Source organism: Erigeron canadensis, chromosome 5, assembly GCF_010389155.1.
Source record: "Erigeron canadensis isolate Cc75 chromosome 5, C_canadensis_v1, whole genome shotgun sequence".
Classification (NCBI taxonomy): Eukaryota; Viridiplantae; Streptophyta; class Magnoliopsida; order Asterales; family Asteraceae; genus Erigeron; species Erigeron canadensis.
Genome location: NC_057765.1, coordinates 34,893,218 through 34,918,192, shown reverse-complemented (window position 1 = coordinate 34,918,192; position 24,975 = coordinate 34,893,218). Strand labels below are relative to the sequence as shown.

The window sequence follows — 24,975 nt, the reverse complement described above, 5'->3', positions numbered from 1 at the left end:
CTCTAGAATATTGTGTGGTTATTCACTTATTTGATTAAATTTATACGGTAGCAATGATCTTGGCAGCGGGAGTGACATGGTAAGTGGTAACCGCGTCGGCATGAATTGGTATAGTTTAATTGCAGACAGAACAATGCTACATTTACTAACAAATGTTTACAAATAAAACTTATAAACACATGTGACATCAATAACCACCAATAAAATTAAATTTATTTTATCTTTCTTGATTCACATTTCTTTTACTATTGATCCACATGGGTTTGTAAACTTTGTTAGTAAACCTTTGTTTGTAACCATAACATTTCTCTTATAGATATATTTGATGTAAAAGTGGTATATGTAATAGAGATCTTTTAGAAAATTTGGTGTAAATTAGTATAACTAGACTTATGTTCGCGTAATACAGTGACGGTAGTGACGGCGGAGGTGGTGGTAGTGAAGGTGGTGAGGGAGGCAGTGGGAACGGTGATGAGAGCGACGATGGTGGTGAATTTAAAAGTATGGGAGGTTTATATAGTAATTATTTCATTAAGGGTATTATAAGTATTAAGTATATATTAGGTGGAGATGTTTAAATTAGTGAATAAAAGAGAATTGTATTTTTGGTTTTTCGAAAACATAAAGTTTTTTTTTTTTTTTTAATAGTGGTTTGTTTTATTAGATAATATAGATATAAATAAAGGTTTAGGCCTTAAGATGGATATTAGTTTATTAAGGGAAATTTCGATAATTTCTTATATTTTCCAGGAGAAAAACATGGTTTCATTAAGGGAAATTGGATTAGTTTTGATGTCCTATTTTTTCTAAACATTTTCAAAAGGAGAAAAAGGAAATAATTTTTATAAAGTAATATAGATTAATTAGACGCACCACGCATGTCATCACAATATGGCGGCGATGTGATGGTGGCGGCGGTTGGTAACGACAGCAGTGGTGGTGTGGGCGTGTGGCGGTGAATGCAATTGTAGTTGATGTTAAAAAAAAAAAAGTTAATGTGGCTTTTTAAAAAATTGAGAAATCCATGTTACATATTATTTCATTAAAGGTATTATAAGTATAATCTTGAGAAGTTTAAATTAATGAATAAACAAAAAGATCGACTGTTTTAAGAGAAATAAATGTTTCTTTCGTGCCAATGGGGTTGGTGGCTCATTTGTAAAGTCTTTGACTTTTGGGGGTTCCATCTGGGTTTGAGTCTCACTTCCCACATTTGTGGAGGTGGATTAATATAGATTTTTCGAGAAACCTAGGTTTCATCCCAAACATGCGTGTAATTTAAGAGTAGAAGTAGGAGTAGATTATAATGTCGTTCTAAAAAATAAAAAATGGTTTCTTTCATGTGTTATACCGAATTTGAAATCAAGCTCCCTTAACTTTAACCAATACTTTTTTTTATCCATGTTACATCATTCACAATAATTTAGTTCTTTCTTTCATTACGAAATACTCCGTAAATCATTTTCACAACAAAATAGTTTTAAGGGTAAATTATAAAAATCATACCAGAGGTTTGTTCAAAACTACCTGAGGTTATACCTACAATTTAAAATTTACGCAAGTCATACCCATCGTTGTCAAAAACTTACATTGAGCATACCTATCACCGACGGCCGTTAAGTCAAGTCACGTGTTGTGCATGTGAGGTATCAAAACTGTAATTTCGTGTATACTCCATATATCATTTGTGTAATTCACCCTAGTAAAAATTATTAAGATATTTATATTTATAAATCATTTAATAAAGTGGATAGATATTCTATATTAAAATTCACACACATACACACACACACACAAATATATATATATATATATATATATATATATATATATATATTTTAAAAAAAACCTATTTCAAAACAAAAATTAAAAAAAGGGTAAATTACAAAAATCATACCTGAAGTTTGTTCGAAACTACACTGGTCATACCTACAATTTAAAAATTACGCGAGACATACCCAACGTTGTCAAAAACTTACACTGACCGTACCTATCGCTGACGGTCATCTATTTGATCGTTAAGTCAAGTCACGTGTCGTGCATGTGAGGTATCAAAATCATAGTTTCTAGTATACTTCAGGTATCATTTGTGTAATTTACTCTAATAAAAAATTATTAAGAATTTTAAAGTTTTGTTTATACTTCAATTATTGAGTTGGGTAGATATGAAAAAGAGAAAAAAAAAGAAAATAATTTAATTATGAAAAAAAAAGTTGTTTTTTAATGAAAAATGTATCGAGAAAAATAATTGATACAAGAATGCATTTATTATAATATATATCATTATTATTTTGTATAGTGAATATAACAAGGATGATAACCATAAAAACCACTAAAGTTTTACTTTTATATTATTACTATTATTCTATTTTTTATGATTTATTTCTTTTTGATAGAAACCTATATATACAAAAAAATTTAAAAAAAGCAATATAACTTTTTCATATGGTTTTTGTCATTCCCTGAGATTATAGGGGTAAAGCAAAGTTAAAGGCTCGTTACGGTTTTAAAATATTTCTTAAATTAGCAATCTGTAGCATTTTGGGTTTGGAGTTCCAGAGAAAAACATGTTTTTTTGTTTTGTGCATCCATTTTGGATGTATTTTCTTCAAAATAATGCATAAAAAAACGTGATTTTTCTGATTTTGACGGATCAATGTGTTGTTAAACACTTAAATAAAGATAATTAGTTATGCAATATGTTAGTTTTATGGACTTTTAATGCATCAAAATGATGTATTTAAGTGTTCTCACCGTTCTTATTTTAAGAGTGTTCTTGCCGGAGTGTTACCCTATATATATGAAATTTAATATAGAATATCTACCCACTTTAATAATTGAAATATAAATATAAATATCTTAATAATTTTTTATTAGAGTAAATTACACAGATGATATCTGAAGTATACGCGAAATTACGATTTTGATACCTCACATGCAAGGCACGTGACTTGACTTAACGGTCAAATAGATGACCGTCAGCGATAGGTATGGTCAGTGTAAGTTTTTGACAACAATAGGTATGTCCCGCGTAATTTTTAAATTGTAGGTATGACCAGTGTAGTTTCGAACAAACCCCAGGTATGATTTTTGTAATTTACCCTTAAAAAAATTATAAAAGGATGTCATCATACGATACAAGTTTAGGCTTAGAAATTCTAAGATTAGAATAACGATTAACTCTGGAACTTTAAACATAAAATATTACAAATTGCTAATTTTGAGATATATTCTAAAACCGTAACGAGCATTTGATATTGCTCTACCCCTCTAATCTGAGGGGAATGTCAACAAACCATACGAAAAATTTTTATTGCTTTTTAAAATTATATTTTTTTAAATAGGTTTTTATTAAAAAGAATAAATCATAAATTAATAATAAGAATAATAATAATAATATTAATAATATAATAATAATAATAATATATAAGTGAAAATTTTAGTGGTTTTGATGATTCTCATCCTTGTTATATTTACTATACACATATAACAAAATAATCATGACATATTTAATAATAAATGCATTCTTGTATCAACTATTTTTCTCGATATACTTTTCATTATAAAAATTATTGTTTCATAATAAATGTCATATCTACCAAACTTAATAAATTAAGTATAAATAAAAGTCTAAAATTCTTAATAATTATTTTTATGGTGAATTACAAGGATAATACCTGAAGTATCCACGAAATTACAGCTTTGATACCTCACATGCATGACACGTGACTTGACTTAACGGTCAAATAGACGACCGTCAGTGATAGGTATGGTTAGTGTAAGTTTTTGACAACAGTGGGTATCACTCGCGTAATTTTTAAATAGTAGGTATGACCAGTGTAGTTTCGAACAAACCTCATGTATGATTTTTGTAATTTACCCTAGTTTCAATTATATGTTGTTTACTAGTGTTCATTCGTTTTAGTTTATTTGTGTTTGTTCGTATGAAAATTTGTTCATTTATGTTTGTAAATTTCCATTCATGAAACACATTCTAATTATCTAACTTTAATGGGCCGTTGATTTATAGTATGTATAAAAATTTAGTGGAGTGAAATTTGAATATTTATACCTTGTCATGTTTCTCCAAATTCTAATACATTATTTAAGGGAACCAAACAGTTATACGTTTATATACATATTTTTTAAACAACGAGCTAATAGCTAGTATTCAATATACCACAATAACATCCAATAGGACAGTATTCAAGAGGTCGTTCTTATCATCATTTATCCCTATGTCGATAGAGATTTGAAAAATCAAAACATATGCCAAAGCCTAAGTGCCTAAGCATAAAGGTTGTATGCAACAACTTTTGGTGGTCGTTTTTAACTTGTTTAGAGGTCAAATTGCTATGAATTTTAAATAAGAGGAAAAATATTGTTAAAAGGAATACATGGTCTCAAAATTGCACAAATTAGGCCTAGCTATTCCTTCATTGAAGTATGTTTAATTTTGATTAAAAAAAGTATTTATTAATATATTTTATATTATATACACTTATGATATTTAATGAGTATTGTGTAATAAAAAATGCTTAATAATCTTTATTTTTATATATAATAAAGATAAAGAAGAATTGTGTTTTAAAATTGTTTTTAGAAAAAAGTATTACATGGCATGTTTATATCTTTTTTAATTTTTTTTTATTTTACTTATGATCTCACATGTTATATTTAATATTGTGATGTGATAGGTTTATTTTAAATTTATACTCTTTGATTGAAAATGTCTTTTTATGTTTTGTTAATGCAAGAAGTACTCATATATATAAAGTATGTTAGTTAATTTAGTTTATCTAAACCGAGTTATAATATATCAATTACAAAAATTACATATACTTTCTTAAATCTTTTTTTATTATTTTTAAAAATATATTTAATTAAAATAATCGAGTTTAACCCAAAATAATTAACTATTATATTTATAAAAGTCAATGGGATGCAACTTTGGGTATCACTGATCATCTTATCCACAAGAATATTTGGTAAAGTTTATATGTTAGTAAACAACTAGATATTGTACCTACTATTGTCGCGGAATATGATTTTTACACGACAAAGTTTTGCACCTAAATCTATATCTATACTACTTAATAAAGAGAAAATCCTCTTTTTTTATTTTAAGCAATTATGTCTTTAAAATCTCATAAATACCCTTAGACTTTTTATAATACATATAACTATACTTCTATATAAAAATTATACCTCTATGTTGAAAAGTTTACACTTTTGGACATGCAAAATTACCATTTTACCCTTATTTAGTTAATTTACACAACCATTCCATAATCTTTTAAAAAATATTCACTATACCTAAAAATCAAATATCTTTGTATCAATTACCAACACCACTTGATGCCGACGCAACCACATCGCAACTAATGTTATCGCCGCTGCATTAAGCGAGTACCATACTCGTTTATGTCAAGTATTCGAGCCCAGATTTTTAAAAAAGATAACTAAACATGAAACAATAACATATTAAATCTAAAACCATACCATGAACACAATTTTTAACCAATAGTAAATTAGGGTTTGGATTTCTATCCGATTTTGATATTATGTCAAATTTGGATTGAGGATTAGCAACCCGCCAATCTGTTAACTCGAACCTATCAACCCAAACTCGAATAGTCATGTTGATTTGTAGTTTTCAAAAACAAAATAAGACAGCACAATAAAGACATCTTCAATGGGAAATTGATGAAAAACGTTTTTTGGACAAAAAAAGTTTTTTAATAACTTATTATTATTGGAGTGAATAACTTTTTTCTTCAAAAGGTAGATAATCCTCAACCTATTTGATCAATGAATTTTTCTATACACTCACACTAACTTTTGAATTTCATCTATTCAAAAGGAATTTCATTTATTGTTAACTTGAAGTTCCTTTGTAACTCGTATGATCATTCTTAAAAAGTTAATACAACAGTTAATAAAAACTACTCAACAAAAGGGCGATGTTGAAATGTGAGACATCTTTCCTCTATGTTGCAAGTTATACTTTTCCTGTTTTCCGGTCTTACAAAAGCACATCACCGTCTAAGTTTCTACAATTTTCGTTTTCTTGATAAATCAACAATAATACGGAGTATATTCCAATTCATAACATCAAATTTATCCTCTTTGCCATAATAGCCTAACGTGGTTTAAAACTCGACTTCATGTTCTTTAACTATAACCACACCACTCATTTTTTATGTTGAAGTTATCGAAGTTTTGTAGAAAACCAAGAATAGATCGATCGATTTAGAATTGTTTTTGTTATTTTTTGTCAAAAGAATTTTGTCTTTTAGATTTGACACATAGAATCGAATGTAATAATAATACACAACACATCATATTAATAATCTAAGTTATCTTAATCACAAACTAGAATATATCAATCACTTCATGGATCACGTTTCATTAAAACAAACTATTCAAACCATGCCACGTTATACATTATATACATATACATACACACATGTATATATACATACATGCAAAAAAGTGTTATCTCCACGCGCTTCCTCCGCGTCTGAACTACTAATTCTTCTCTCACACACACACACACATTTTCGTCTCGTAAACGGACCAGACCAGACCCGATCTCCTTTTATTTCTTTCTTTCTTTCTTTTTTATTCTCTCAAACTCAAAACCAAAATATTTCCTCACTTTTTTTTTCTTTTTTTTTAAATTTTCTCTCCACAAATACAAAAAGAACCCCATTTTTGGTTTTCTTGAAACCCAGTCAGGTATTTCTTTCTTACTCACGTTTTGCATGTTTTCATCTTTCTTTTTTACTACTCCTCGCCATGTATATGTCTCTATATATCTATATCTATACCTGTATATGTATATATGTGTATATATATATGTAGCAGACCCACATGTAAAAAACCCTTATTTACTCTACTGTATGCTTGCTTCTGTTATTATATCAAGAATGGCTTTAACTTTATTAAGTATATTTTGGTGGGGTTTAAGTTTTGTACGGATTGTATATTTGTATTTATGGTTTCTAGTTTTACTAGAATAACGGGATCGCATTTTTGTGATATTTTTTTTACTGTTCCGTACAACTTTTGGTTAATTTCTTTGCGTTAATCGTGTATGAGTTAGCTTAGATTAATGTGGTTGTTGCCAAGTAGATGACTTTTATCGAAAGCACGACTTTTTGGTTGATGGGTCACCTCCGATACTGCTAACCGGGGGGGGGGGGGGGGGGGGGGGGGGGTGGGGGGGTATTAGTTGGTGTGAGTTCGAAAATGGGTCGAGTGATTGAATGTTGGTTTTAACTTTGTATGTGATTTACATTGTCATCTTTAACTACCTGTTTTGTTAAAGTTTGATTCTTTTTATAATTTTGGAAATCGGGTGTTATTTGTTTGTTTGTCACGGGTCAGGTTTTGGCCTATCGGGATTATTTTGGTTTCGAAAATGAAAAATGTGCATAAGTTTTGCATCATTTTTCCTTGGAAATTTCTATTTTTAGCGAGTTTTTAGTTTCTTCTAGATAGTGCCGGTTTACATCTTTTCTTTGGGTAGTTTATCTTGTTGTTACAGATGCGGCTTACTGTTGTGTTTGTATGTATGTACTATGGTTATTGTAACAAAATCCCGATCAGTTTAATATTATGAAAGTGGTAGGGTTACAATGAAATTTGTTTAAATATGGACTGTATGTGGTGTCTTCTTTTATTACGTGTTTAATTCTTATAGTTAGTTCGGTTCTTTTTACTTTGGTCATTTATATTGCTGTGACGGGTGCGGTGTATTGTTGTGTGTATGTACTATGTGTATTGCGATATTATACTCTTATAAATTGCTGGATATATATATTTTTTTAATTCATATGTTGTGCAGATAATTTGAATCAAAATGGACGACAGTGATGATTGTAGCAGTGAAATGTCTGGGAAACAGTCACCTCCTTTACCAACTTATGCATTTGGTTTGTACGGAGAGCCAGAAAACTTTTCACAGGTTGGTGATGAGTACCAGATCAAAATTCCGCCTTTGATTACAAGTTCCGAGTACCGTGATTATGTCAAGAACCCATTTGAGGAAGGAATAAGGGAGGCAGGAGTAGCAAGTGACTTTTTGATAGGATTAGATATACCTATAGCTTGGATCACTCAAGAACATGCCAAAGATAATGTGGATTCAATGCCAAGAAACGATACTGTTCCTGCTCCAGGGAACATTTCGGAAGCATGGAGTGAGATAGAGAGATGTAGCTTTGTGCTAGGGTTGTTTATCTTTGGGAAGAACTTTGCAAGTTTGAAGAGATTTATGGAGAGTAAAAATAGGGGAGATATCATGGCATACTATTATGGTATTTTCTACCGGGGAGATGAATATAAAAGATGGTCAGAATGTAGAAAAAGTAGAGGCAAAAAGTGTATATTGGGAGAACGGATATTTAGTGGATTAAGACTTCGGGAATTTCTTGCTCGTGTGTTCCCTCACGTGTCTCAAGAGTGCCAGAACTCCCTCTTGGAGGTACATTAAACAAAACTTATATGCTTACTTCATACAGATTTGATACACCTTTTTATTCATTTGATCAGCCTATCTTACTTGAATGTTGAAACATAACATGGTGTTAATGTGGATTAATGATTCTTTAGTTCGTTGTATTGGTGTATGCTGTTGATATTATTGGATATGACTTTTGACATGATGCTCGTGATAGTGAAGTTATTATTGGAGGATTTTAAATTTTAAATGTCTATAGTCTTATACAAATATGAGGGAATTGTTAATGGTAAGTCATGTAGATGATTCTTTTGTAAATACATTATTATCTTAAGTATATAAGCTTGATACCTCTTCAGCTCATACATTGATCATTTTGTGTGTGTGCGTACATATTTGAGCTCGTTTACTTCGAGAGGTATGTAGCTTGCCTTGCACATAAACTCCATGGAAAATGTTGCCTCTGTTGGGGACCTGGGGTTCACATGGGAGATTTGGCTTCAAATTGATATTTGGGCTATCATTCTACGATTTTGTTAGGTTTCAAAGTGAATATTCTAATTTACTAACAAAGGCGCCACTCGATTATGTCAAACCGATGCTTGCAGTTAGGTTATTGCTTAGTATGATTTTGATTGATCAGGTTTTAGTAATGAGTGATGATTAGAGTTTAATAGCAGGGTGAGGTTGGGAATTTAAAGCTAGCCTTCATATCTAAGTGTTTTTACGGATCAATATAGTCAATTGGGATTTTGCTGTATGCCATCGAATTGTGATGTGCATAAGATGTATCATTTAGACAATCTCTTTCATTTTCCTTTTTCTGCGTTCTGTTCTGCAACTTTCTATAACATAGATAAGTGAAACTACCAAACTTTGCCTACTAATTTGAGCTTTAAGAAAACAATTCAGATGAGGAGGTTGTTCACTGTTTTGTAATTTTTTTATATCTCGAAATTCTGCATTATGAAATATTTGAATTAATTACGCAAAGAGAGTGTTAGGGGAAGTAGTCAATAAGGATGTTGCTATTGGTGCTAAAAGTTTTGAACTAGTGAGCTAAGATTTGTATTGGAGAATCACAACTTAATACAAATTAGGGCCAAAAGTTTTGAAGCTGTAATACTCTTAAGTTCCATCTTCACTTGAGATGTCTTGAAAATGATGTGGAGATTGAAAGAAGGAAACGTGAGAGATAAAGAGAGAGAAAGATGGAAAATATGTAAAAAAGATGGCTATTAAAGCGTTCAAGAGATGAGAAGCTAGGTGTAGAGTTTGAAGTTTATTCTTCTGATCTGCTGTTGGGTTCTACACTACTTGCATTGCTGTTAAACAACTATATACTAGTATTGTTTGAAAAAAGTGAGTTCATGGTAGCCTTCCATTTATTTGGGCAAAAAATGAGAACCCCTTGACGGAGTTTGTTTCACACATTGAGATAGTTAAAAGAATAATGGAGATTGTAGAAGCATTGGATTTGGAAGCAAAGTCAAGTGTATTTATTTCCCAATTTCCTCGCCACTAGTTAACATACATAATTGCACATTGTACCTAAACCGTTCCTTTTGAGTTTTTACCATTTGGATAAATATTTAAGGTTAAGAAAGTTTATAGTTACATAGTTGATTGTCTACCTCTGTATGTATCATATATTACTTCCAATATGACCTCTAATGATAAACGAAACTTATATACAATGTATTCTGTGTTCGTAAACAAAAAGAAAATGAAGATGGGCGGTTGATATGAACTAGTAAAAAGTAAGGTCAACTGAAACTACTAGCCAAGACAAAGAAATTAGCATTATAAAGAGGATTAATTCTGAGGTCTACACTCTGCAGTCCCATACTCCCATGGGCCGCCAGGAAGTGTATGAGATGATGTTGGAAGATTTTAGCCATTTACAACACGATGATGCTTCTTTCTTTTCTTTTTTTGAATATTTGAACACCGTAAAACACTTTTGTATATATATTTATATCTTGAAAGGGGTGATCTTCTTAATTACTGAAATTTAATATCTTCGCTTAATGTGGTAATGATTTGGCAGGTTTGTCGGAGATTTGGAAGCAAGGGAATAACATTTGAAAAGTATGTGATCTTCTTAAAAACTTTAGTTGGCACTAAAATGTTCATTGATGCAGTTGCAATTGGAAAAGGTAAGCAAGATTTAACAGGCACTGCAATAGAACCCACCAATGAAAACCAAGCAATCCACATCCGTCCAGAAATACCAATTGGGAAAGCTTGTTCATCCCTCACTTCAAGAGAAATCATTCAGTTTCTCACGGGTGATTATCGGCTAAGTAAAGGTCGATCCAATGATTTATTCTGGGAAGCCGTGTGGCCTCGTTTGCTTGCAAGAGGGTGGCACTCAGAACAACCAAATGGATACAATTATGCTGTAAATGGGAATCACTCTTTGGTGTTCTTGATGCCCGGAGTGAAAAAGTTTTCGAGAAAACTAGTCAAAGGGGATGCTTATTTTGATTCTGTAACGGATGTTTTAAGTAAGGTTGCTTCTGACCCACAACTAATTGAACTCGATGATGAAGAAAATGGTGAAAATGATATTAAATTGGAAGGAGAAGAAAATGGGATTCCTGGAAAACGGAATAGCCATTATTATCTTCAACCTCGAGCTCCAAATCCAAATCTTGGTAAGGTTGTAGTGAAGTTTACAGTGGTTGATACAAGTTTAAGGGGTGGAAAGATAATTAGGGTTCGAGAATTGGAATCCATAAAGTCGACTTCAAGAAGTCATTCGGATGAAATTCACAGTGAGTTGGCTTCTGATGATGAATCAGATAGTGCAAACACATATCTTGTGGATCACGAAAAGCCCTTTAAGAAACAGAAAACATCTGATGAAAGAAAGATAATTGAAAAGAAACATCAAAGGACATGCAACGGTTCAGATTCAGTATCACTTGAGGGTCCAACAATGAAATCTGTGAAAGCCAATTTGAGTAGGAACATGAAACAAGAAGATTCATGGCCTCAGGCAAAAAGGCTTAGAAGATTAAGCGCATGCAATCGGGTCGACTCAAAGGCAGGTTCAAGCCTGGAACGAGATATGGGTTCATCGTCGCATATGGGTTCATCATCTCAAGCTAATATTCAAAATCACAAGTTGTCATCCAATTTGAGTTTTACATCAAGATGCAGCTCAATCGACACTGTTGAAGAACAACAGATGAATTTGATCGATTTGAATTATCCCCAAGTTGCCCCAGAATTTGAAAACGATGAATTTGTGATGGAAACTAAAGAAGAAAGAAACGGCCCGGGCTCACAAAAGCAAACTGAAAGTACCGCTGATCCAAAAGAACAAGAAACTGGTGGTTCCAGGAGGCAGAGCACTAGAAATAGGCCACCAACTGCTAAAGCATTGGAAGCTTTAGCTAATGGGTTCCTGACTATTAGTAGCAGGAAGAAGGCTAAAGAAGATAATCCGAGAGATTCTGTATCTAAATCAAGAAAATCCCAAAGAGCCCGTGGTGAGGTCAGGATCTTTAGTGACTATAGTACAGGCGATGCTTCTTCCGTTGTGAAAGGAGACGATGGAAATGGTGACATTTGAGATAATAGTACAGATCTTGAAATTTGTATATGCTGCAGAGTTGGGTAACTTCTTCAAGAACCATTTTTGATGATCGAAGAGAAAATGGTTGAGTCGTGACCCTATTTCAGGTTGGACTTAGATTTTATTATACTGCTTGACTTGCTCAATCTTTGACCTTTTAAGATTTGAATGAGAAATAGATATATATGTAGGGGATATTTTCTTTTCTTGTTCATATGAATGTTTTACAACTATTTGGATGCATGATTGAGATGGTTATAATATTCTTATGAGGAGAAAATTTGACATTCAATCTTTTGCATGAACAATGGGCTAACTGAACATAAATGGGCAGAATTAAGGTGGGGGAAAAAGAAAACAGGGAGTTTCATGTTTTTCGTGATTAAGTACATACTTTTTTATTTTATTTTTATGGTTAATTCGCTTAAGAACCGAAAAAAAAAGCCTTTTTTTTGAATGATTAACTATGTAAATACAAAGAGAAGGTCATTTGCGACTTTGCGTGATCACTTCCTTGCCTCTCTACAATAATTTTATTATGTGGTTTGGTAAGTTAGTAGATTTAATCATGTAAATGCATGATTAAGGACTTAATTTTGCAAAACAAGAAGGTGGTCACAAATTTTATGATTTTTGTCAGAAATAAAATTCTATGCCAGTTTTCAAGTAGTCAAATGAACTACTAGCTCTAATTTTTGTTGTTTTCAGTGAAATGATGTCTTGAATGATTCAGAGTTTATATTGTATGTGACGTGATTTGATATTTTGATTTATGGCTCAACATGAAATTGATGGTACGTAAATTGTGGATTCGAAATATTTGTTGGCAACCAACAACTCTAAAGAAAAAGCATTTTTGAAAAGCGTTTCATATTTTCAGGTTGGTTTCTATTACTTTAATTTAGTAAATACGGATAGAAATAAGATGATTATTCAATTTGGATGAGGTCAGTAGTGAAGCCACGATTGCCCCTGACCCGTAGCGTACATTTTTTTCACTAGTCTCATATCTATGCAAAGTGACCTTGACGACTAGAGTGTTACGATTTTTAAACGGTTGTTAAAGATTTTTCGCTATAATCAGGATTTTATAAGAGTATTACCACTTTTGTTAGTTTTCATTTCTCATTTATATAAATACATCTCTGTAGTTTTATTGTCACAAAAATCTTTCAAAAGTAGAGTACTTTACATATTTTATATGACCGTGACACTATTAATAAGACTAACGTATCTTAAAAAATTTGCACTAAATGAATTGTATGGACCCGTAGCAGGGCGACCTTTTATTCTGAAGATAGTTCCGCCCCTGGGCCATATGGTTAAATCATACGCAACCAACATGCAATCTCATACATTTCGATTTGCATGATAGATGACTTGAGTTTCCTTGTAATGATTTGTGGTCAAACATGGTTTTCATTAGGCGTATCCAACAATCTGGTTTACGAATTTTTCGGGTTTTTTACTCGTATTTGACAATTACAAGAGTTGAAAAACCTAATCAAACCGAATTGATACGGAACAAGTCAAAGCAAATACGATGATTTGTTTTCGGTTTGAAATTGATATAAACCAAACCACGCCACACCATTTTCAGTTATGTAGATTTTTGTTGACAAAATTCTTTTTAAAGCTGTTAGCAAATAATAATTTTGAAGGAAATTATTATCATTTATCAATAAAAATTAATAAACAAAAAGAATACAATGCTTTAATTATTTTAATCAAATTGATTATATGTATAACTGTATTTGATTTTCGATTTGTTTTGGTTTGGAAATCAATAATTTCTAAGTCAAACTATAAACCGAATTGCAAAATTGTTCTGTTCCAAAAAAAAAAAAAAAAAAATCAAACTAATTTCAAAAGTTCTACTTCGATTTAGTTTACGTTTAGGTTATACTGCACACTACACATCATTGTAATATTGGATATTTATCTTTCAGTTTTTTATTTTTATTTTATGTTTTCAATAAATAAAAATCTCATTACTATATGGTTTTAACATTAAATACACCGTTGGATTTTCAGTTTTTTCGAACATTATGGCATTAGTGAAATTTCACGTAGAATGGTGAAACCTTACACTTACTCTAGACAACGAGATGTTGACCGAGAATTGTTAGAAGTATTCAGAAAAAAAACCTAAGGCTTGTCATCTATAAGAATCGAACTTAAGACTTTGATACGTATTTTGATAAAATTGGACTGCTCCTCAGTTGGGCTAGGCATCATTGACAATTGTGTTTGTGTCATGAAATTGCGAAATGAAAAATGAACGCCCGTTGACCAATATCGACCTCGCATAGTAGCACTCGTTGGAGACGTTGACCATGGAATTGTAAGAGTTGGAGGTTTTAGTAGTATCTCATCTCATAATTAGTTAGAGTTGGTGTAATTAATTAAATTAAATCGAATTAACTCTATCTGTTATATGGATAATGATATATATGCCTAATTCATATGCTTACTACATACATAACATGACACATGTTTTTCACTAATTCTCTTTCATCATCTATACATTTGATTTTGCCACATGGCATGATCTCTATGTTATGCCTAGTTTTAGATATACGAATTACGCACATCGATCATTTTCCCTGTATATATGTTCCCAAAAAAAAAAAAAATTACACGCAGCAAACAAATGTGAAATAAAATCGTTATCGTAATCATCGTCATCATTTCAATAGCATGTTTAAGAAACTTGCAAGTAACCCGCGTCATCATGAAAACAACGCCTTCGTGTTGATCTTGCTGATGCATTTGAAGTTTTTGATCACCATCGATCTCGTATTCTGACTGATCTGGTTCATTTTCGTCATCCTTTGATTCTAACAACTCGGACCGAACGTGATCATCCTCGTTTACTGAAGGCTGATTATAGCTGATGTTGTCAGCTAATTGATGATCAACAACAGCCGGCTGCTGATCATCAGGAATCGTGTTAAACGCCGAGGAGATTGCAAATAGCAAGAAGACCATGGTTATGATGAAAACCGTGAAAGATTGAGAATTGCCGATTGAAAGCCTGCAGTTCAGCCAGTAGTCCTAGCCTCTTCCATCGCGTCCTCGTCGTAGTCATATTCATGGCTAAACTCTAACATCTTAGATGAAACGTCATCTTCATCATCATCGTAGACGTCTTCGTTGTTTCCACAAGGATTATTGCTCTTCTTGTCTAATTGACATGCGCCAGCAAAGAAGGCTAGCTGATCATCATCATCATTAATAGTGGTGACCAACTTGGCAGAGATCAATAGCCAATAACAAAAAGATGATGACGGTGATACTTTTCTTCATGGTTAATAGTAGAGAACGCGTCTTTGATTTGTTTGTTATGTATACTACTTTTTCAAGTGTTATGCATATTTTTTTTATCTTTAAATTTTATTTAATATGGGATATAGATCGAGTCAATGGCCTATAAGGAAGACATTTTCTCTGTTTTGGGCCTTTTGGCTCTTGATTTTTGGGTGTTTTTGACTCTACAACCCAATATGTCATCTTCTTGATCTGCTTCCTTAATTGAATAATTGAATGTAACTCTTCCTCAATACTCGTGTCTTACAAGGTACGATATCTAAAACATTAGTTGTTGTTTTTAATGAAATGTGACCTTGATAGTAATTCAGAGTTTATATTGTATGTTACTATTTGGTTTGTGTTATGCTAAATTGGACACAACTAATTAAGATGGTGGTTTAAACTTCTAAGTCAATGCAACTTCATGCATGTCGATTTGCAAAAATTCTACTAAAATCCATATACCGAACACTCTTGACACATTATCAAAACATGAGAGATTTAATAATGCATTTGTCACTTATGTTTATTACTTGATCCATATGACTATCAGTTGTATATGCTAATTTATTCGTTTCTACAAATGAATGTGATACAACGACTTGCAAATAAAATTAACAACATGAGACTTGCAAATCGTGAAAATAAACTAATCGTTTTCAAAACATAAATCCAATTACCCCTTGTGTGTATCTAATTGAGATGACTTCTTGATATTAAGTTTAACCCTATCAATTATCTTAATCCAATTGCCTCACAATACATGTCATCACAACGGGGATCACAAGTGAGTTCCCATCATTAAAACTAGTAATATAGGGGCTGTAACAGCGACAATGGTGACGATGACTGATGATGGTGAAAGCGGTAAAGGCGGCGATGGTGGTTGTGATGGTGGTGTGATTATTAATGTAAAAATATTTGGTATAAAAAATGATAATGTAGTTATTTTAAGAGTTGATAGATGTATGTTATAATAATTTTATTAAAGGTGTTATAAGTATATCTAAGTAGAGGTAAAAATGTCTACTTATTAACATAATCATATACTATCGATGTAGGTATTAAGACCTAAATAATTACGAACATGTTTATTATAAGCGAATAAATTAAAAGATCAAAGCCTTTGATTTAGATGTACACGATCCACCCAATATTTCATAGTCGTGCAAAAATATTGTATCTCAACATCCCTAAAAAATTACCAAGCCACACTAAATTCGAAAATTTCATTTCTTTAAAATATTGGCAATGGTAAGTTGGTAACCATAACGTGGATCCCCTAGTAGCCCGTCAGCTGGACCTCCAAAACTTGGGCGTGTGTAAAACAACCCACACACACACACACCCCACCGCACAAAACTTCAAAAATGGGCCAGGCATTTCGTCGAGCATCTAGCAAGCTCCGTACAACTTCACCACCGTCTTCATCATCTCAACTCCATAAACCACTTGATCGCCCCCCACCTTTCCCCCCCGCCGATCCCAACTTTCCGGCAGGTCGTAATGCTGCCCCTAGCTCCGGTAAAGTTCATTTCTATTCAAAATCAGTACTTATATATATGTGCATATACATATGTGTGTTTTTAGGGTTTTTATATCTTTAAAGTTTTGGGTTTAGTAGAATGAGTAGAAATATTTTTAGAAGTTTACTTTGTGAAATTTGTGTGTTTTGAATTATTGTTTTGTTAGATGAAATACTAAGAAAGAGTGGTGCGGAAAATGTTGTCGAAGAAGAAGAGCGTGATTCGGAGTATGATGCTATGCTTAGCAAGATGGTGGGGCGAATTCAAACGAAACCCGGAGGGAAATTGGAGATGGGCGAGGTTAGTTCACATGGCTTGTTTCATGTGTTCATCATTTTAACTAATTGTTTTTATATTATTTGCATATACATACATGGAGTATTTGTAATATTTTTGTAGAATGGGGAACTTATAGTTGCCCCAATTTAGGGGTTGTTTCATGGTTGGGGTTGCGTTTTGAATTAGACTTTGCGTTTTCAAAAGTGCGCTTAGAAAAAGCATGTTCCTTAATAAAATTGCGTTTTCTCTCTAATGAAACGCAATAATCACTTTGTAGCCAAACACTTTTTCTAAAAGCATTTTGCAAATGCAATAATCATGTAATTCATTCGATATGCAATTCTGGACACCCCCTAAATGTAATACAAGAAACTTAATAAAATAAAGCCCTACTTGATGCATAAAATTTGCCGTTCATGAACTCACATTGACCTCGTCTGCAAGTGTGTACAAGGCTCTCGACAGTCTTTTTCTGTTCACCAAACACAAAGAAGTAATGTTAAGTATGTAAATAGTGTGATAAGATGAGAGGACACTATCTTAGGATACACGTTAGGCTAATTATTTGGACTTCTGTTTGTATTATCTTCAGCATTCTGTTGTTATCTGATGTGCTGTTTGAAGTCTTGTTACGTCGAGTGATTATTGTTGGTTTCATTAAATATGGGCTGTTCTAGTCGACTGTAATTACTCTTCGTAGTGAATCGAGGTTTTGGTGTCAAATAGTGATTCTAGGTATTGTAGGTTTGAAGCTTCATGCTACTCTATTTTCATGCTCAACATCAAAACCACATGTGTCTATATTACCTGACTTACTTTTCTGTTTTCAATCCGAAATTTTTCCAAGTAAAATGTTGCAGTTTTCCAACCAAACAAAATATAATGATAAGAAGTGGGTTTCCTTAATATCACGTCGAAACTTAGAGCCACGTCATGATGTTCATTTGGGAAGTTGGTTGTTCTGTATTCGTAGTTATGATGTTTATTAGGGTAGGCGGCTGTTTTGTGTTTCAACTCTATGAGAACCCCAATGGAAGCGTATGGCTATTGATCAAATGACTAAATGAGATTTCATCGACGATGAACCTGTGCACGAATGTCATGATTGTTGATTAGAGGTGGCACAATGGGTGGATAGGGTAACGGGTCAGAACGGGTAAATTTTAAATGTGGGTCTAAATGGGTATGGTTGGTCTGACCAACTTTCACATGTTTTTGATTTTTATTAACAATAATTTGGCAGGTGTTAATGTATAATTACACAACTATAAGCTTTTTCAACAAAGGTTATTATGCATTTAAAGACACTTCGTATTCCTGTCCAGATTTGATCCATTGTCTTTATCAATCGTCTAGCTTAATCCAATCCTTAGAGATAATATATAACCCAAATCGGGCCATTTATTAGTAAGTGGGTTGAAATGCCACTCTTATTGTTTATCCTTCGTAAAATATCACATGTGAACATGTAATATCAGATTGTCACAAGTGTAGTTTTTGGAATATACAGAGTGATTATAAGTTGCATCGATTCTTTTCAATCTCAGCTTACATTATCATTAACGTTCAAATTACTATTTGTATAGGCATATGTAATATCAGATTGTCACAAGTGTAGTTTTTGGAATATACAGAGTGATTATAAGTTGCATCGATTCTTTTCAATCTCAGCTTACATTATCATTAACGTTCAAATTACTATTTGTATAGGCATTCGTGGTGGAGAAGTACAATAGACCCATGCCAAAGTTGAGGAATACAACTACAGAGACCGGGGGTTATGAACAAAGACCGGCTCCACCAGGAACCCTAAATGTAGCGCAGCTTCGCCACATGATCCTTCTATATCAAGGCAAGGCAGACGATCATTTTGGGCCTATGGATGTCAATCAAATTGCAGAGAAATTCCGTGTAGATGTTGCTCAGGTTCAACGGGCCGTGCAGTTTCTTTCTATGCCTCCAGAATATTTCAATAAACAGAAAAAAGATCCGTCGTAACCCCATCACTTACTCTTCAACTTATACAAGTGATTGTTATAGCAGAAATGAGCCCTATTTTACAGGGATGTCGGAAGCATCATACTTGTTTGTGACAGATAAATGCATCATCTTGTATTAAATAAAATCTGAGAAAAATTAGGATTCTGTTGAGGTTTACTGTAACACATTAATCGACTTGTTGTATGGCCTGCAGGAATGTTCTAATTATTGTTAAGGTGGTTATGGTTCTGTGAGTTTCTTTCTTGTTTTTTGATTGGATTTACGGCTCCTGGTCATAATATGACTTCTTTTGGTTGGTAATTTCATGTTTATGTTCATACAAGAGTTATAGTGTTTATTTATTATATACAAGAAACATACTATTTGATTGTCTCCTTTATGAAGTCTAAAAGCCTATCAGGTTTTTGTTATTATTTATGTCACATAAAATCAACAAACTAGTTTTCCTGCTACCTAGCAACTCGTATAATTTGAGGCGTTCAGATATCCTTTCGGCTGAGTAATATGAGTGACGACCTTTGGAATTTAAAGTTTAATTACTCATATTTACAAGTTGAGAATTGAGGTCATTGTTCTTCTGTGCTCGCAGTGAGGGTGCATTGATGGTAAGGCATAACTTTCTTAACTTAAGTGATGGAGATTTTCCAACGAAACACACGAGTAATTAGGAACTAGAGTTAATAACTTAAACATCATGATAAGCTATAAGTCGGTCTCATGAAGGGGGATCATGAGTGAGCTATGCAGTCGGTCACATGATGTGGGTTCATGAGGGATTCTCGATTAGTATGTCTGTGTACTTACTAAGCATATAGCTTATGTTTTATTTCTTTAATATTTTGTAGATGTGTTATAAATGTTACAGATGGACTTAGAGATGTTAAAAGTGTTTGACATTACATCTCTCATAAAATTTTCCATACCTCACTTTCAATAAATCCTCTTATATCATTTCATCTTTTAACTTTTTTCATATCACACTCCAATATTTTATTGACAACGCATCTTTCATACTACACCTCATATCACAGTTACCAAAATACACTTTTAAATAAATAAACACCCACACAATCTATAAGACAAATAAAAAAGTCCAACACCACACACATGCTCTCCTTTCTTTCGCTCTTCATTTGCGGTAAAATTTACCTTAGTTATTTGCCGCACCACACCAAAAAGTGTTGGCAGCGGTGTTGCCGAGTGGTGTTACACCATTCATTCATCCAATGTCAACACTCTAAAGGGTAAAGGTGGACTTTACTCCTCCCAATTATAGTTGTAGAGGTACAAGTTTCAAACTCAAAGCTTCAAAATGAATTCGGGTGGAGAACCCATTAGTATACAAATTTTTTTGAAAGTGTCAAAATGACTATTAAGCCTTGTGGGTTGTAAGTTGAATGGTTAAGTTATGGTAAAACAAAGTTACAAGGTTGGATTGTAAACATAAAGATGTTTTAAACAGTACAGAATATCTATAATTTTGTCAATGTTTTAAATGGTCATCAAAATTGCACGCTGTAATTGTCAATTATCTTGATACTAGCTAATCAACCCGGGTTTAACCCGGGACGCTTAATTAAAAATTTAAAACCAAAAAATATATAGAAATATGTATTTAATTTGTTGTCAATACATTATAATTTGATACGGAGATAGCAACATACTTGTAAAGATGAACATTAATACATAAAACCGATTAAGGTGATGAAAAATTAAAAAGTAACTATCATAAATCAATAGTAGATATGAAACTAAAGTTAAATAGTTAGGATATTATCTTTCATATTAATTAAAAATAATTAAGGTTAAAAAAAATAATATGAAAAAAAATGGCATATTGCCTAATATAAAAAATAGTTTTTAAAATAAAAGAAAATCTATTATGACATCATATATTTTTAAAAATAGTTTAGGAAAAAATAGTGGCATGCCACATAAGTAAAAAGTTTCTAGAAACAATCTTCTTTTATTTATATAAGAGATATTATAAATTATATTTTATAATTTTTATCTACGAAAAATTTTTATAAATTTTTTTAATTAATCGGAATATTAGTGGTAACTATGCTATCATTTCTTACGCAAATGTTTGGTTTGAAGTTAACGTACGCGGTATATTATCGCCGGCTCATCGTGTAGACATTCATCTAGTATAAAATAAACCATATTTAGTAGACATTTGTTATAAACTTTACGATATTTAGTGTTATTAAACTGGTCTAAAATAGTTTTTTGACTTATAATATCATTTTTATATATATTACCTACTATAATATAGGAGTAGGATGTGAACAATATTTTTTTGTCTTTACATGCAGTTTTAATATAAATAATAGACTTAGCAATTATAACAACAAAAGTGGATTTGGTAGAGTGGTTGGTCTCTATGGCTTAGAGCATCAGGTTTGGTTCAAAGATACGGAACCATCCAGAACGCCACATCAGTTGTTATCACTTCATTACTTTTGGGCAGTTATGGATGCAAAACACCGCAGAACGCAGAATATCACCTTTTTATTTTTATTAATTACCTTTTACATGTATTATTTTTCAAACTATTTTTTTTATTCATTACAAAGATTATGTTAACAAATAAAATAAAATATATATTATATCAAACATAGCAAAGATAAACATAAACTAATACAACTAAATTGTGAATGTGACAATAGTTTAAGGACTAAATTAAACTTTTACTCGTATTAAATAGATTATAGATGTATTACTGCATTATTGACTTTTCTTTCCCAACAAACTTATCTTTCCAATGATACACCTTTCCTTTCCCTGCAATTCTTATACATACATATAAAATTATACTCCGTATATATATGTGATGGTACTAAATTAAATATAAAAAGAAAAATAAGCTTTGGGAGAGGAGAAATCAAAGCTAGTCATCCGCGTATAACCCATCGTTAAACTGTGATTCCAGCATATCCGGCCTTGTGTTTGTATCCACATATATAACACACAATATATACATACAAATGCTACTGTATTAAATAATCTAATGCGGCCCACATATTCACTAAAAGCCAAAAGATGAAAACACCCCGGACATCGGAAAATATACCAAGAACCCCGACTCTTCATCGACGCCGAATAGAGGGGGAATGGAGATGTGGTCGGTGTCGATTGCCATGTCAGTGTTCGTGATCGGCGTAAGAGCACCATACCCTATGCTCTTAGGGGTGGAGGTCACATGTTCAAGCCTTCTCCCCCTATTTTTTTTGTTTTTTTTTAATAGTAAAATATTTGCATTTTAACCCTTCCTTTTTTTGCTTTGTACTTTTCAGTCCCTCATGTTTCTCTTTTATTACTTTAACCACCTAACTTTATATAATTTGTGTTTTTTTTTAATCTTTTGTAACATTTTGTTTTTTTATACCTTTATCACATTTTATATTTTTCTATAACTTTTTAAAATGCTATATATTTTGTTATTTACTATGTTTTTTTAATTCTTTTTTTAAAAAAATTATGTTACGTTGTATTTCTTTTGTACTCTTTTAAACATTTCGTTTTTATACCTCTTTCACATGTAACATTTGTTTTTTTTATATATAACTTATTCATTTAGTTTTCTTTTTTTTTTTTTTTTTTTTGGTTCTCTTTTTAATTTTCTGGTTTAGTATATTCTTTTTGTAATTTTTTAAAATTGCGTTTCAATATTTTGTCTCCCATAAATTTGTGATTTTTTTAACCCCAACCACAAATGTAAACGTTTTCAAAAACTTACGCCGCCTCGGCATGAAATTCCTAGTTATATTATAATATATATATTAAAAACAAAGTCTTGAAAAGCGTGTAAAGAATAGTATATTTTTTATTTTCACCACATAAGTTTCAATCTTTACATTTTTAACACTAAAGTATAATATTTTTTAGTAAATTTTTTGTGCTATTTATTTTCTTCACAAAACTTTCAATCTTTACACTGTTAGCACTAAACTCTGATATTTTTTAGTAATAGTATACTTTTTATTCTTTTTACTTTCACCACAAAAGTTTCAATCTTTACACTTTTAGCACTAAACTACAATACTTTCTAGTAAACCTTTTATTCTTTTTATTTTCAACACAAAACTTTCATTCTTTACACTTTTAACACTAAACTATAATATTTTTTAGTAAATTTTGTATTCTTTTTATTTTCACCATAATATATTAACTCTTTACACTTTTAGCACTAAACTTTCATAGTTTTTAAATTTCTTTTATTTTAAGGTACGGAAAAACGTGTACAAAATAGTATACTTTTTATTTTGTTTTTTACTTTCACCACAATAGTTTCACTCTTTACACTTTTAGAACAAAACATTTATAATTCTTAGTAAACTTTTTAATCTTTTTATTTTCACCACAATATTTTAACTCCTTACACTTTTAACATTAAATTTTTCTACTTTTTGATAATCTTTTATTTTAACTACAACATTTTAACCTCTTACACTTTAGCAACAAACTTTTTAACACATATATTAAAATGAAATGTACGGGAAAAGTTGTAAAGAATAATAAACTTTATATTCATTTTATTTTCACTACAACATTTTAACCCTTATACTGTTAGCACTAAATTTTTAAAATTTTTGATTTTCTTTTATTTTCACCACAACATTTAAGTCTCTTACACTTTTAGCACTAAACTTTTACCCGAACACCTTTCATTTTCACACAAAACTTTTAAAGTTCATTTTTTAACTGACAAATTTTACACCAAAAGCTTTTATCTCTTACAATTTTACACTAAGGATTTCATTTAAACTGTATGGTTTCATTTTCACACAAAAGTAATTTTTACCCTTTTTAAAAAAATGGTTTAGTTTTTTTCACTGTAAATTTATTTAACTTTTTTTTAACGTTTTTTATTTTTATTTTCTTTTAAAATCATTTTATACGAAAAGATTTAATTTATTACACTTTTATAGTAAGAATTTCATTTTAAATTGTACAGGTTTCACTTTCACACAAAAGTTTTAATATTCTTTTTTTCACATGGGCATGCCACCTTCATTTATTTTTACAATTTGTTTTTTTTAACTACCAGATGAATACTACATGTTCCCCTTAAAAAATTTGTGTCTTTTAACTCCTGACTCATGAACCCATAATTATTTGTAAAACATAAACTCATCGTATAATATTAAGTATATTTTTATTGTCATTTTTTCTATTACTGTTTTTAATATTATACCAATCTTCTAAGAACGTCGTTATCGGTATTAATATAGTTATCGTTAATGGGTTTTGCTATTCCATATTCAAACTTTTGGGCTACTTATTTATATTTAATTTTGGGCCTTGTGCTGACATTTTAGTATGTCAGGTTAATTCAAAACTTTGGATTTATATGTAAAAAATGTCATATTTTTCTGTTATTGTTTGTATTATGTTCGTAACACATTTTGTCATTCTTTTAAGAGCGTCGTCTCGGTATTAATATATTTATTTATAGACGTATTTCGTTATTTCTTCTAATACAATTATCTTAATTATTTTAAGTATTTTTTTTAAAACATCCACATACATAATGTCTCCCGGGCCAACGCCCGGGAGTATTGGGATTTGTGCAAAGAATAGTAACTTTTTATTTTATTTTTTTGTAGGCCCCACATGTCCATTATTTTCTAATTATTACTTTTAACTTACATTTTTTACATGGTTAACTTTTTTTCCCGTCATTATACATTTATTATTTTTGTAAATTTTTTTAATTTTATTTCTTTAAAATACATTTACCCCAAAAACTTTGTCTCTTACATTTTGTACTAAGGATTTCATTTTAAATTGTAGGTATC

The 24,975-nt window shown here is 31.4% G+C and overlaps 2 protein-coding genes across 2 annotated transcripts; both read left to right on the top strand.

Moving 5' to 3' along the window:
- The first annotated feature begins 6,700 nt into the window (after nt 1–6,700).
- LOC122600179 lies at nt 6,701–12,345 on the top strand. Its single transcript, XM_043772850.1, has 3 exons — nt 6,701–6,741; nt 7,853–8,491; nt 10,518–12,345. The coding sequence occupies exons 2-3, from the start codon at nt 7,868–7,870 to the stop codon at nt 12,048–12,050; spliced, it is 2,157 nt and encodes a 718-aa protein (XP_043628785.1). The 5' UTR covers nt 6,701–6,741; nt 7,853–7,867; the 3' UTR covers nt 12,051–12,345.
- A 4,265-nt stretch (nt 12,346–16,610) lies between these two features.
- LOC122600651 lies at nt 16,611–19,407 on the top strand. Its single transcript, XM_043773403.1, has 3 exons — nt 16,611–16,889; nt 17,058–17,191; nt 18,881–19,407. The coding sequence occupies exons 1-3, from the start codon at nt 16,736–16,738 to the stop codon at nt 19,166–19,168; spliced, it is 576 nt and encodes a 191-aa protein (XP_043629338.1). The 5' UTR covers nt 16,611–16,735; the 3' UTR covers nt 19,169–19,407.
- Nucleotides 19,408–24,975: the final 5,568 nt, after the last annotated feature.